Source organism: Aphelocoma coerulescens, chromosome 3, assembly GCF_041296385.1.
Source record: "Aphelocoma coerulescens isolate FSJ_1873_10779 chromosome 3, UR_Acoe_1.0, whole genome shotgun sequence".
Classification (NCBI taxonomy): Eukaryota; Metazoa; Chordata; class Aves; order Passeriformes; family Corvidae; genus Aphelocoma; species Aphelocoma coerulescens.
Window position 1 is genome coordinate 33,757,176 of NC_091016.1, and position 14,655 is coordinate 33,771,830.

At 41.9% G+C, this 14,655-nt stretch overlaps 1 protein-coding gene across 1 annotated transcript in view; it reads right to left on the reverse strand.

Annotated features, from left to right (window-relative positions):
* LOC138107046 (uncharacterized) overlaps nucleotides 1-14,655 on the reverse strand; it is an 80,081-nt gene that overhangs the window by 13,061 nt on the left and 52,365 nt on the right. The window contains exon 4 of the mRNA XM_069008380.1: nucleotides 2,171-2,314. Coding sequence (XP_068864481.1) covers nucleotides 2,232-2,314 — 83 coding nt within the window. The 3' untranslated portion in view covers nucleotides 2,171-2,231. The remainder of the gene's footprint in view (nucleotides 1-2,170; nucleotides 2,315-14,655) is intronic.

A 14,655-nucleotide genomic window follows, 5' to 3' on the forward strand; every position in this document is an offset into this window, starting at 1 on the left:
GTTAGGAAGCTTAAACAAGATGCCTGACTAATGACAGACAGTGATCCCCCACAACCAGCCTCAAGACACAGGTGTTATTAAAAATAACATGTAACTTTACTGAAGTCTTTAAACAGTCTACTGCCTCCCAGACACGGGAAAAGAATAAAACTGCCTGAGCAGCTTGGGTTTGGCACAGAAAAAGAGCATTAATTAAGGAATTGGGTTATTCCCAAACCGTGCTGTTTAAGAAGCCCCATTATACCTGCTGCACAATAGGTGGGGATCCATTTTCTTTCAGCAGTGCTTATGTCAGATGTTAATTGAAGACTGTATCACATGTAAGAAATACTCCCTTAAGACAAACTACCTTCTGCTGAAAAGATACCAGTCATGTTGCTGGGAGCACTGCAAGGGAAGCTCACTGAGTATGTGGCTGAGTATGAGCAGGAGATATGGCAACACATGCTCAAGCAACTTTAAAGCTCGAAGATGGAATATTGTTTAGAGCCATCAGAGACACAGGAAGAGCAATGGAAAAGTATGATGGTACTCCTCACACCAAGGGAGCACAGCCTCTACCATCCTACTACACCTCCTGACTTCTCTGTGGTTTTTGGCACAATCTGTGTTTTGCTGACCTGAAGAATGTCCCTTCTGTGCTGCCGGATGCTGTTCCCACAGTGAGGAGAGCAGGAGAGAGTCACCACCTCATGAGCATCCCCAGGCACGCTCATCCTCCCACGGGGGCACGGGGGGAGGACAGGACAGAGCCCCACGGCTCCGGCACAGCTGTAAGGGCAGCAAGCCACACGCCACTTGTGAAGCAGCAGACACGTCGCCCCTCCAGCAGATGTGGAAGCCTGCGGAGACCTTCCTGTGTGAGGACGCAGCTGGCACGGGGGCTGCCCCCACATCCTGCCCCCACCACTCCAGCTGCACGGCCCAGCTGGGCACTGCTCCGGCCAGGGGGCACCGGCACGCACTGGCACGGGAGGGGTGGCGGGCACAACAGAGACGGCCAAAAAGCAGCATGGAGAGAGTGAAGAAGTGAACAACAGCACCCTCACCACAACATTGTACCTCTTCTTAGAAAGTCTGTGCCCCAGAAAGCCACAGGGGCTCACCTTCCCCCTCCATGGCCACAAGAGCCTCCTGGGTGCACCAAAAGTCACCAGGGCAAGTGGCAGGAGCATCAGTTTTAGCAGCAGGACTGAGAAATGGTGACCAGGCCAAACAACCTCCAAGGCCAGCTTTTGCTTTATTTTAGCACCAGGTCTGCAGACCTTCTGAGGGTGCTGAGGAAGGCCCTGAAGGTTAGTCTTGAGGCTACATTCAGAAACTGAGAGGGTGTGCTGCATGGGGAACAGCAGGTTCCTGGCTGCTGACTATGGGAAGGAAGGAGGCTCTGCAGCCACACTGGGAGGCACCCAAGGTGTGGAAGGATGATGGGGCTGTGACCCTGTCTTCCTTGCCTCACGGGTCCCTTCAGATCTGAAGATCTCTGGCGCAGGGATTTTTCTCTCCATGCTGGTTTTCTAAGTACCTCCAAGAATGGTACCTTGAAGGCATTTGTGGCTCTACAGAAATTTCCATAGATATAAATTATACTAAGCAAGAAAGAGGAATTTTAGTCACGGGATGACAATGTAGAGCAGGTATTTAAATCAGCCTCCACCTCTAAGCACTTACTACTCACCAGTAATGCTTTCACCGTACTGGTGTGCATTTCTTTTTTGGCCCAGCAATGCATTACATCAACATTACGTATGAATCCCCCAGGCAATTTTTTGTTACCTCTTCATGCCCAGCCCATCTTCCCTTGCATCTACAAAACCAGCATTTCACACAAAATAATCCATAAGTCTGCTGACTAGAGAGCACTTCCAACCTAGAGAAAAAGCATCACAGCTTCACCCTCTTCCCCCGTGTTCCCAAGGGCATAGCACTCTTCCTGTGTGATGGACAGCCTGTCTACAGCACTTGTGTCACTGTAGCTAAGCGATTGCTAACAGCTAAGCTCCCAAATCCTTATCATAAAGAGTGGCAGGGCTGAGTCCCTCAGCATCAGTTAATAGATATTAATTCAAACCACACAAACTACAGCCTGATGCACTGATCACCCTGGACACAATGAGGTCCAAGGCAGTCAGCAGACACCCCACCCATTGCCCCAGGCAAGATAACAGACCTGCCCCTGTGAAGTTAAAATGCTGAATTTCATCTAGAATCCCAGTCTTGCAGATGTTCCTTCACCATCTCCTGGCCCAGCTGCTGTTCTTGCAGTTTTTAAATACTCTGGAGGAACCACCATATCTTTCAGAAGGAAGTTCAGCTGCACAAAGTGAGCAAAGACAAACAAAACTTAGTAACAGTGCCTCAATTCCATTTCAAAACTAACAACCGTACATAGCTTGGACAAGCAAAACCATTTGCAGAACAAATGATAGTCTACAGCTCACCAGCAGGAAAGGTCACATTGTTATAGTTATTCTTCATGCTTAACCCTTCCCATCTCATTTGTTTTTCCATTCCATGTCCTCAGATAGTGCAGTCTGACCTCAACACGGAGACTTTCAGAATTTAACCAAAACATGTGAAAGACTGAAAGACTGTTTCACTGATTTAAACATAGGACATTGAAATAAAACCATCCTGAATTATTATCCATCTTAGGAAAGCAAGAAACAAGAGATACTGTACTACCATAGGGTTTTCAGCTACAGCTGTTCAATAAATTTAAATTTTCTTTCACTTTTTTTTTTCAATATCTTCTGCAGAGGAATTGTCAAGAAATACTATAGAATATCACGAAGGGTACAGACTTGGAAACAAAAGAAAAATAAACACCAAAACTCCCAGATTACCATCTCTCCCCTCAAACGCTTTAGATCTAAAAGAACATGTTTAAAGGCAGAATACTTATGCAGTGGGAAATATACAGAGTAAAATGCTTTAGTGATTATAACTAGAGGTAGGGGGCAGTGAGGGAAGACAGGTTCCCCCTTTCCTCCCATATATTTCAGGCAAGATTTCGGACCTGAAAAAGTTTACACATCCCAAAATTAGTTACATTTTGGGGAAGAGAACAACACAAATACATTTTGAAACAGACCCATATAGTTTAACAACAATAATGGAACATCACAATGTTATCTCATTTTTCTTGGAGTTTTTCATAACGTGTTCTCACCCATCCACCCTTCATACTTATGCCAGGGAAACACACAGCAATAACTTGTGTATATTTTACTCTACAATCTTTCCTCAATATAAAAACATTTTTTTTCTTAAAGTGTTCTTACTCATTCTTCCAAGAAACATTAACATTAGCTGATCTGATCAGGGACAAAGTCTCCCCAATGGTTAGACTGTGTTTATACTTACAATAAAAAAGCCCTCACAACAGATTAAGACCTCTGGGATGAGTAAGCAGAAAAGAACATCTAGACAAGTGCAACTATGCCGTATGTTTCTTCAAAAGAACAACTGCGCAACACTGAGCTGAAAAGGCAAACTCTATGCCTCTCCAGTAAGCACTGGGGAAAATGACCTTATTTTTCTACACAGCTTGCCCTTTAGCAATTGTCATTTGAAGGACAGCAAACCACAGGCAAACGAACTTGATCATCCCCCAAGGATCCCTGAAATAGTTCAGCCCTGATAAAAAGTTCTTAAAGGGCTCTTCCCAGAAGCACGCATATTTTGTCGAAAGCATTTACCTAAGAAAAGTGAAGCAATGAAGAACACAAATGCCGGTTTATGTAAGCCCGTTCATGTGCAAACATGCGCATAAATACCAAAGGCTGAAACTGTGGGATCTTATTCGAGGGTACGTAGAGTGCAAACGTCTGACTTCGTGCAAACAAGATCCTAACACCTGAGGTTCTGCTGACTGGAACTTAAAACTCCCATGGTGAGAAATCTTGGTCACGATGACATGCAGCTGTAGTCAATATTTGGCTTCTGAAGGCATCAAGTGTTTTGCATATATAAATGTTGACAATTTAGCTGAATAAATCTCAGACATGCATAAAGATAAATTATATTGAATTTAGTTACACATACACAGCACTATACATAAAGCTTGTCTACTTTCAGTTTTATATATGTAAAAACACTTTAACACCTTTTTTTTTGTCTGTGCTACTCAGTTTTCCTAGACTGCACTGAAAAGATGCATTTCACTGACAGAGGGAATTGTTTACCCTTCTCAGGGATGACAAAACCCAAATGGACTCTGGTCTGGAGACTGAATTATCTGTGTAAATGTATGATTTAGACAATACAGCCTTTTGCGCAAACCTAGAGATGCGAAACCATCCTATTCAGAACGTTTTCAGTCATAGTATGAAATGCAAAGAAAACAAAACCTCATTACATTTTGTTATCCATAAAGACAAGTTTTTAAAACTCACTTCTGAATCCATTGGAGAGAACAGAGGACTAAAGTCCCTTCAGAACATTTCCCTGCATGGCTTACTTATCTACGGGAAATTCATAAAACCCTCATTGTGATAATAAGTATGATCATCATTGCAACTGCTTCCACAATTGCCAAAATGCCTTCTCTATGAAGGAGAATCAGGAATTACAGACGTGTGTGAGGGTTCAAGAAATGTTAGACCCAAGATTATTATAACTTTCCCCTCCACTGTGCCAGTGGTAAAGTACCTGTGACCTTCCACTACAACCTTTTATTTCTTTTCCTCAACAACACTTGCTAGCAAAGAAATCTCAGGTCCCTGAATTTCGAGTACCTGTGATGAAAGAAAAGCCTCTAGGTCATATTCCCACAATCCAGAGCTAGACTATTTGAAACAGATTCATATGCCACTCCTAATAGTGATTTTGATGAGCTGAAATCACTAAGTAATGATGCCCAGGAGGTATTTTTCTACCCTCTGCAGAGCCATCAGCATAATTTTCAAGATTCTCCATTACCCACTACTGATAGACCTTTCTATCACCACAGCATATTGTTGCAACTTACATTCAGTCTAATTTCCCCTCCGTTTTATGCCCTTGTTCCCTAGAAGGATGCCAAGAATCATTGTGTCATACCACGAAGCCACTAACTTTGCCAACAGGTCAACAGCAGCTGCTTCTGAACATCTGGCTTAACCCATTGCCAGGAGCATAATTATCACCTATAATGCCTAATTTCCTGAGATGTTGGCAAGAATAACAATTTCTGGTATGTTTTTTTACCAGAATAATGGACAGCAATTATCAGAGAGAAACTAGAGACTAGAAAAATTCCTCCCTTCTAGACCTAGGTGGCAAAAGCTGTCATCTCAAGATATGACTTAATGTGCATTTTGGTCACAGTATTTAAAAAAACCCCAAACCACCAAACATCATTCTTTCAATACCAGTCTTTCTCCTGGTTCATTCTATTGGCAAGGACAGGAGACAGATTATTACACAGGGCTACTCAGAGCTGCCTCTGAAACGTCCTGAGAAAGGGCCTACCTTTAACTGTACAAAGGCCTGATAAAACACACAGTCATAATGAAAAAAAGATGAAAGATCCCTGGGCTAGCTAATTTATTGCTGATTTTTCCTGTTGGGTTTCACACCCTTGTCCTTTGCATACCAGAACAAAACCTCTCTGCTATCTCAAATTTTTCACACCCCACATGGATTTGACTTTGATAGTCCCCTGGGTTTTGAGCACATACTAGTCCCAATATTCCTCTGGAAATCAGAGTCAGGGCTTCTCCTGTCTGGAAGATGAGAGTGTGAACTGTTCCCAGTGTAACATTTGATATAGCTTAGATTATTTCCTCATCTGAAAGCAAATTTATGACAGAGAAAGATGCTGAGAAGGGAAAGGAGTAAATGAACTTCTAATACTGCTGAGAAGCTGCTGGGCAGGCAAAAACCTCATGTTACATTATTTAATATTTATTGGCAAATAAGGAAGGTAGAAATTATTCCCTTCTTTCACATAGCTTTCTATCCAGTAGGAAGGCTTCTGTCCAAGTTCTTCCCATCTTTTCTGAACACGGACACTTCTTTGTAAACAGTGATCCTATCACCAAACTCAAACATCATTCACAGTGTGTAGCCAAAGGCTTGCCTGTCTTGAATTCACAGGTACCTTGTCTCCATAAACTTTGTTTTTATTCATTAGGTCATCTACATAATTTGTTACTGGGAGACAAAAGGATGTAGAAGTACTGCCAGAGCTATTATTTTACCTTTTTCCCACTCCCCCAAACCAACTCTCTCCTATGTATCCTGTGAAAAATGCACAGTTGAGACCTACTAGCCAAATTTTAAAACTGTATTCTTTCTTGTAAAGTATGACCATTAACTTCCTCTCTTGAGTTTAGGGTTTTCTTGCAAAGTTGAAGTATTCACCTCCTGTGTTTTTGGTTATGTTCAAGATTTTTCAAGCTTGAATTCACAGACTTTAACCATGGTTTGCTACGAATGGGAAGTGAGCATGCCCAAGATTAACCTCCTTTGTTCCTTTGCCCATTGGGGATTCTCATACCTTACAAGGTGTTTCAACACTATAAACCACTTAAATTAGTCTTGCTATTCTTCTTTTGTTTACTGATCCTAGAATGTCTTCACATGCAATGTCTTTTGTAAGTGTTGCCAAACAATTGTGGAGACTTCATTAGTAATTCTATCTGCTTTGTCATAAATGGAAAAATTGAACAAAGAGTTATTCAGTTCTGGCCAAAGTAGCATTCAAGTGATTTTTCATTTTATTTAATTCACAGCTAAAATATAAGCTGAATTATAAAATGTAGTAATGCAGACTCCTTCTTCTGAGAATGAAATTTATCCCTTATACCAACATGTAGCTCCAAGGTAGCTCACAGAGGAAATTACATAGCCTGTCTTTGCTTTAGCTTTTCAGGGAGTAAAGTGACAATAACCATTGGTTATTATTGAATAAGATAAAGTATTTAGAGACAAAAGTGCTCTATGTAATATTTCTCATTATAAAGTGCACCACTGTTCTCCCACCTTCGATATTCACAGAGCATTTAAAGGCCATGAATTTGAAGTGCCTGTTGTTAAAAGTCTTCTCCCACATGCAGCTATCAGTGTGGAATAAGAAAAATACTTCTCAAGCTGTTTTTATTGTGCATATCTACAGGTCACAGGTGAATACCTATGAGACTTGCTATTGATTTAAACACAAAATAAGTGTGGATGTGAGAAGCACACCCAGATTCCAGTTTACAGTCAAGTTGTGTAACCTCTTTCAAAGGCAGGTATTTCAGAGTGTTCTGTCTCTTTAACTATCTAGTGTTTTTCTAGTTATTTCCAAACACAGAGCCAATCTCATGGAAGTTCAGTATTTTAGACAAGAAACAACCTTTTTTCCCCCAGAAGATAAATATTTTACTGGGCAATGCCAATAAAATAGCAGCTCAACAGGACCAAGAACATCAGATACTGATCTTGTAAATCTATGGCTTTCAATTCTGCTTCTAATTATGGAATAGCATGGATTCAGTAGAGCAAAAAGGCATTTTCTTGTGTCAACAGGACCATAGCAGTGTTCAAATACTTTTTGTGCTTTGGTTTAGTATCTTATGATACATCTGTTGCTTTTAGTATTCATGTCTCAATCCTGATTCACATTCAGTGAACCGGGTGAACTTGATTCATGCCTATGCAGATGGCCATATTCAGGCTCATTGGCACATCTCACACACCTAAAAGATCACCTGCCCCGTGCCTCTTGGCTCACATATGTTGCTTAACTAAGCTGTATTGTGCACCATGTAACAAAATATCTTCCCTTTTCCAGGAGGCCAAATACATTAGCTGCCCTTCGCTGTTCATATTGACTTGTGTATTAGCACAGTGTCTGTGTTAGCGAGCAACAACAGGGACCTCAGTTCCAGGCAATCCAGACTTCCTGCACTGTGTTCAGGCAGGCAAGAGCACAACAGGGGTTCTGGCTTTTAACCTCTGCTCTACCTCCACAGTGCTGCAGCCATGGCAGAGAGCTGTACACATCTCCAAACACACTGTGTTTGCCTTGCAGCAGACTGAACCAGAGCTGCATCTGTCCCTTCCCCAACCCTCCAAGGGCTACCTTTTCTCATGAAGAAAGACTAATACCACTGGTGGGAAGATCCAAGCTGGGGAGGAAAGGAGAAGTACAAAAGCTGTATATTCAGGGAATGCTGTTCAGTGCTCAGTTTCTTGGTGAGAAGAGCAGGAATGACAGATTGAGACAGGGGAGGAGAGAGTGATAAAGAGAATATAGCAGGTTAAAAGAAGTGCTGAGATCTGCTATATCACTGGGGTGTGCTCCAATTTCACATGGAAAGTGCAATCTCTTTTTCATCTAAATTGAATCCTGGATTTCTATTACACTTGCCAGCAACCTGCATGCAAACTGCAAAAGCTTATACCAAGTACTGCATTTGATGGAGATCTGTACTGCAGAGACAGGAATAGACACTCAAAGGCATCGACAGGCTATTCAAGTGCTTCCAGGAAAACACAGCACAGATATTGACTCATCAACAACAGCTCCGCACAGGCTTCCTGTGAATCCTCACACATGGACATGTATTTAGAAACTAAAGGCTCTAGTTCAGCCCACTGCAATTGATATATACATGCTCTGTAATTTCCAGATCTTGTATCAACAGGTCTTTTGGTAAAGCTGCCTTGAAAGGTGCAGTGCGATTGCCACAGATTAGTGCTTTTTGCTATAGCCAACTTCAAAGCCTCCCTCAAGCAATCAACAAAAGCTTTGTCTCTCTGGGATGTAAGGTTTCCTCAGGTACAGAATAAATGAGGCTGTGCAAGATGAGCTACAGTAGGACGCTGTTTTAAAGCAGATATAGGAGCAAAAAGCAATGTTGAAACGCAAACACAATGTAGTCTTTTTGCTCTCTTCAAGACTTGTCATTAACTAAAAAAAGGTGGCTTCCTCCCTTCTGGGGAACAGATTCGATGTTGCTGCATCTGTTGTGGCTTTATTCAACACTGTGCTGAGCAGCAGAGAACTGTGCACCTTTTGCAATGCAAATACTCTTTTTCACCTCCCAGTTGCCTGGATCTGCCCCATTTCCAGCTCATGATATAATATTCCAATACCTCTGTGTCCACCCTTACTTTCCACTAACAGAAAAACCCCCTCGTCATCACTGATGTAATATTTAGCTCAAAATGCTGTTTATTTTTGCCTTTTCTAAAATGCAGAGCCTTTCAGAATACTTTCTCCAATCATGTATGGTAATGGACGAGACCACAGCTGAATAAGCTGCAACAGTATTACGTCACTCTTCTGCCCACTTCTCTCTACAGTTTCTTCTACAGCAACACAATTAAAATATATGTAACCAGGAGTGGGTTGTGCTTTGCAGTTTCAAGCAGACATACAAAGTATGGAGAATCCAGAGAAGCAAATATGCTGCTCTAATCTCCAAGGAACATTCAGAAGATACAGCTGGTTAGAGCATGGTGCTAATACCAGCAGGTTGTGGGTTTGATCCCTGGACAGGCCATTCACTTAAGATTCAATGATCCTTGTGGGTCCCTTCCAACTTGGAATATTCTGTGACACTCTACCTTAGACATGTTTTTCACCTTAGGTAAATAACACAAGTATCACATTGGAAAAGTGGTTAAATACACTGAAATCTTAAAAATAATCAGGTAGGCAAATCAAGTTCATACAAATTAGAACATTTAAGCAACATAAGGAAGGAATAATTAGGAGAATAAGAGTGATTGCTTACCAAAACAGTAATAAAAATTTTATTCTTGCGAAAGCAGTTGTATAATAAAGGGTTGGGTTATCCAAAACACAGAGGAGTTCCTGACATGTCAGTGGGTGACAAATCAGGCAGGAAGAGCCAGAGACTACTTGACTACAAGGCAGGAGTTTCTTATATTCTCCTTATCTTTTAAGCTATCTTGCCAGTCAAGGAGGATGTGCTCTAAAGCCAAACAGTCTTAGCAATGTGTTGAAGCCTGGGAAGAAATTTGTAGCAGAACAAGCTGAACTCAATCCCTTAATTATTGGGTCATCACTCCTTACCAACACCTGCAATATAAAGATCTTTATGTGGCAGTTTAAAGAGGAAGACCAGTTAGTGGGTGAGCAACAGAGATTACTTGTGTACTGCAGCACTACTGTGCATGGGATTTTACTCCAAGGGAAATGGTCTGTAATGAAAGATCCCAAGAGTTTTGTTGCATTACAGAAGCAGGGTTCACACACTCTCACCTTGCAAGTAAGAAGCCTCAAACAGAAGCACAAAATTTGTCACTTAAGTCTAGATTTCGTTTTTTCTAAGTAATTTCACCTCGCCATCAACCTTCCACTATAATACTGAAAGAAATAGGTTGGTTATGATTCTAAGGGAAGTGCCCAGGAACTTCTATCTCCTGTACAGCTGTAATGGTGTGGACAGCAGCACAGGCTGACTAATGAAGTGAGGTGTTTGAACTGCAACTGCAGATTTCAGTCCCAAGATCGAGGGTACACTGCAGGCCAGTTCAGGTCTTTGCAGGCAGAGGCCAGGCAGGGATGAATTCACCTCACCGTGTCAGAAGGAGTTTTGGAAAATAAAAATCTTACTCTTCACGTCGCCTTGCTCTGCTGGGGATGAGGGAAGACGAGCACGGTAAGAAGCCTTCTAACCAGATGATTTACTTATTTTTTTTCCACTTGTAGGACAGAATCCCCTATATCATCTTGTTTGTTGCTGGAAGACAATCCCTGCTACGCAGGTTTGGTGGACCTATCCTCTGAGAGCACTGCCTTTGCTATAGGCAGATGTTCTTCCTGTCCTGGAAAGAACAGGCACTGGAGAATGCTGCTGGGATTTTTCCCTAAACATCCTTAGGAAGTAGACTTCAAACAGAAATGTTGCTACACTAAGTACCAGATGTAGCCATGTGCTCCACAAACATGTTTTAATGATTCCAAATTAGGTAGAGTGGCAGGATGGCACCAGCCAACTCTAGGGCAATTTATATCATCTTAAAGTAATGACTGGGGGAGGAAAAGTAAGAGTACAATGGAAACCTGTGCTTCAAACATTCAACCAGCAAGCACAACAATATCAAGGGCGTGAAATGCTTTGGAACACAGCTAAGGACGAATTGCCAGGGTTCCTCTGCTTACAGAAATCTGTGATGCAGAAAGCTAACAGATTTTACTCAGTTCATACAGAGCTTTGACATGGGCTATATCTACTTCCGTGTCCAGACTGTAGACCTGATAGACTGGGTAGTATAGAAGAGGGCCCCTCTGTATAATTACTGGAATCTACCCCAAAGATTTTTTTGTGTGTGTGCCCTCTCCTAACAGTGAGAAAGAAAAGTCCTAGCCCTAGAAACCAAACCCTAATGGTGCCTTACATAAGACCCCTAGCTTCATATTTTCCACAATATATTTTCAAGAGCTTTATTTTTGCAATACATAGAAAGTGTTTGAAAAGCTGTGACCTGAAAGAGCACAGAAGTTCATAGTGACGCTGACATCTGTTTAACCTCACACCTCTATTTCTGTTCCTACTACAGCTATGACTGTCACTGATTTTAATCAGTGTCACAACCTTTCATATTAGCTCTAGAACACAGAAACATAGAACAGGGAGGGGAGGAAGAAAAAATATGGCAAAAAATAATATTACTTTCTGTATTTAATTATCAGCATGACCCGTCTTTAACCCAAACACTATGGTTAATAGGTTTCCTGTAGCCATCATGTGATTAGCAGCTCTTGCACCTGTTGGTGTATTTAGGCATATATTTTTGAGTTAACAGCCAGTGTCCCTTTCTAAAGAAGCCACGACTACATTTTAAATTGCTTAAGTCAACTTCCTCAAGCAACCACAAAGCAAGACATTCTCGTGGGAAAAAAAAAAAAGAGAAAAATGTGCTAGACATCAGTTTTCAGGTCAGAAAGCCTCAACTAAACCCTCCAATTATTTTATTAGAAGAAGGGAAAAGCAATTAGAAGCTATCTGGTCAAAATAGAGAATAAGAAATACAGAGTGGGATAATAGGGTCACAGGCGGAAAAATATTTTTATCTATGTTTTATCTTCACTTTGAAGTGCTGTTGCTTTACCCTGATTATCATAGATAACAAGTTCTCTGAGGGCAAACATTGTAATGTTCCTGTACAACCGCTCAGAACAATATAACTAATTCCCATTTGGGGAGAGAACAGAAGGCTTCTGGCACAGGGCACCTCACAGAGTTGCTCTAACAACTCTCTTACGTGTTTGAACTTGGAAAATAATATCTCCAAAAAAAATACAAGTTGGGGGTCTTTGGTTTGCTGGGTTTTTTAAAGAAAAAACAGAGTAATTTACCCTATTTCTCCTTTCCCTTGTGTCTCAAAGCACTGTTATTAAAATAGCTTTTGTCTTCCAGGTTATGTTTCAGGATCAAATTTTGTGATCATAATTTACGTTACTCCTCAAGTAACACATTTTGATCTCATCCTCATCTCCACTCATTCCTTTCTCAGACCTCCTTGATGGGGCAGAGCTGGATTTTCACTCCCTGCCCAAGCAGCACACCCAGCTCCTTTCCCACCAAAGGTGTAGGGGAACGACTGTGTCTGGGTGGGTTTCACCCAAAGGCTTTGTATGTACTTTGTACGTACTTTGTACATAGTGTCACCACAGAGGGTCCTCCCTGGTTACCAGGCAGTCACTATGACTGTGTGACTGCATTTGTTTGAGACCATTGGTACAAGGACACGAAAACAGCTTCATTTAGGTGTCTTCCACTGGTATTTGTTCATGGTTTCATATACAGGAATGAATGGGAGAGATACTCTAATACCAAATACCACGACACTGGCACTACCAGTTCAACTGTATTTGTGGGTTGCGTAAAATACAATCCTTCAGAATAGTTAAGGCTGTGTGTTTTTATTTTTTTCCTTTTTTTTTTTACCATGGACAAGACCCAAGATACTGACTGTCATTATCAGATTCTGGCTTGCAGTCAACTGATCCCTTTGTATGTCCACACCGAGCTTTTGCATGAGCTCTCACTGGGCAGCTCAGGCTGCTCAAAGTGAAGCAAGCACTTCTTCATAAAAGGCTGCTCTGTGCTAAACACGCAACCACTGCCCAGCATCACATGGAAGAGAAAGAAACAAATTGTGAGTCTTTCTTCCAGCTCACTTTTTTATTTGGAAAAGAAGCCATTTCTGCAACAACTAAGGGTGAAAAGCGAACTTGTTATCAGGTCTGACTTTTGCCCAGGCCAACAAGGAGGTTGGTAGCTTGTAGAAGAATTTGGTAACTAGATCATACAGAAGTGAAAGAGGGCATCTGCAGGTTTCACCTTGCTACAGAAAACAGCCTGACAAATAACTAGCGGGATAAGTAACCTAACCCACCACAAGGACAAACCTGGGAGTTCGTTGCCATCATCATCAGATAAAGCCCTTCAATTTTTGTGCAGAAATTGTGTTAACCTTCATAAATGCCTCCTATCTCATCTCCCCATGAAGCCATACGCTTCCGTTTATCATTACTGCCTGTATAACATGCTAGTGACAACCAAGATGTGGTTATGTTGCCCCGGGGTTTATTGCTTGATTTCTGTTTTTGAAGTTGCTGTATCTGCTCTGAGTACTAATTATGGTTTTGTACTTACAGTTTGAAGAGTGATGTTTTAAAAAAATAGCAAGCAAGAGCAGAATTGCTAATACGGAAAAGTAGTTATGCTGGTTTGCCTTAGGTTTTGCCATATAGTTTTGACAAGGGTGATACATGTATTTCTCAGGCACTAGGCACATTGCATAGCCATGACAGCTACAAATTTGGGGTTTCCTGCTTACTCATATTTTTTCCCTTAGCTATTTAAGAAGTCCAAAAGAAAACCTCAGTGGTGTTAGGTTATGTGATAAAAATTCATTTGCACACACCCAAATAAGCATAGAGAGATGGTAGCAGGAGGGGAAGCCCAAATAATACCCAGCCCTGGCTAGACAAAGGAGCCATGAGCTCACCACAGCCTGATCTTCACAATCCTAGAGGAATACAGTCACTAGGGCAGGAATCCAAACTAAGAAGAAGAGATTCTACCTAGACCCCTCCTGGAGCTGTCCCAGCACGGCTTCAGGCCCAGTGTCCAGGCAGGCAACCCATCAAGATGGGTCAACACTAGAATGCCTTTTGGATGGAGGGGGGTTGCTGCCCAGGGGTATAGCACACATTGTGGAATATGGGGGCAGAGCAATTTGAGATTGCACAAGACTTTCTATAGGATGTTAGGGAAGGCACCAGAGGTGGAGAAAGGAATGTATTTAGGTGATTTGAGATGAATGGATGTGGGGAAAATTGAGAGATAAAGGAATATAAAAGACTGGTCACATGTAACCAGTTGCCTCTTTGGTACACTTACCTGGCTGCATCCACACTGACTTCTTATCAAATTAATTTCTAACTTTTATGCTGGGTGAGGGATTCTATTCATTATGCACGTGTGTGTGTACAGGGATCTGAGTGCAGCTAGTGGAGTCAGATCCTGGGTTGGAGTGTCCACGTATCCATGGAGGGAGCGCAGGTGTGCAGGGGAGCATGCAAGTGCAAGCAAGGCCTGAGCTGAACTAGCTGGTAAGTGAGGTGGTGAACCAGCCTGGGAGCCAGGGCTGTCTCTAGGGGCTAGAATACAAGGGAGTCAGCTACTAGACCAGGGCAAA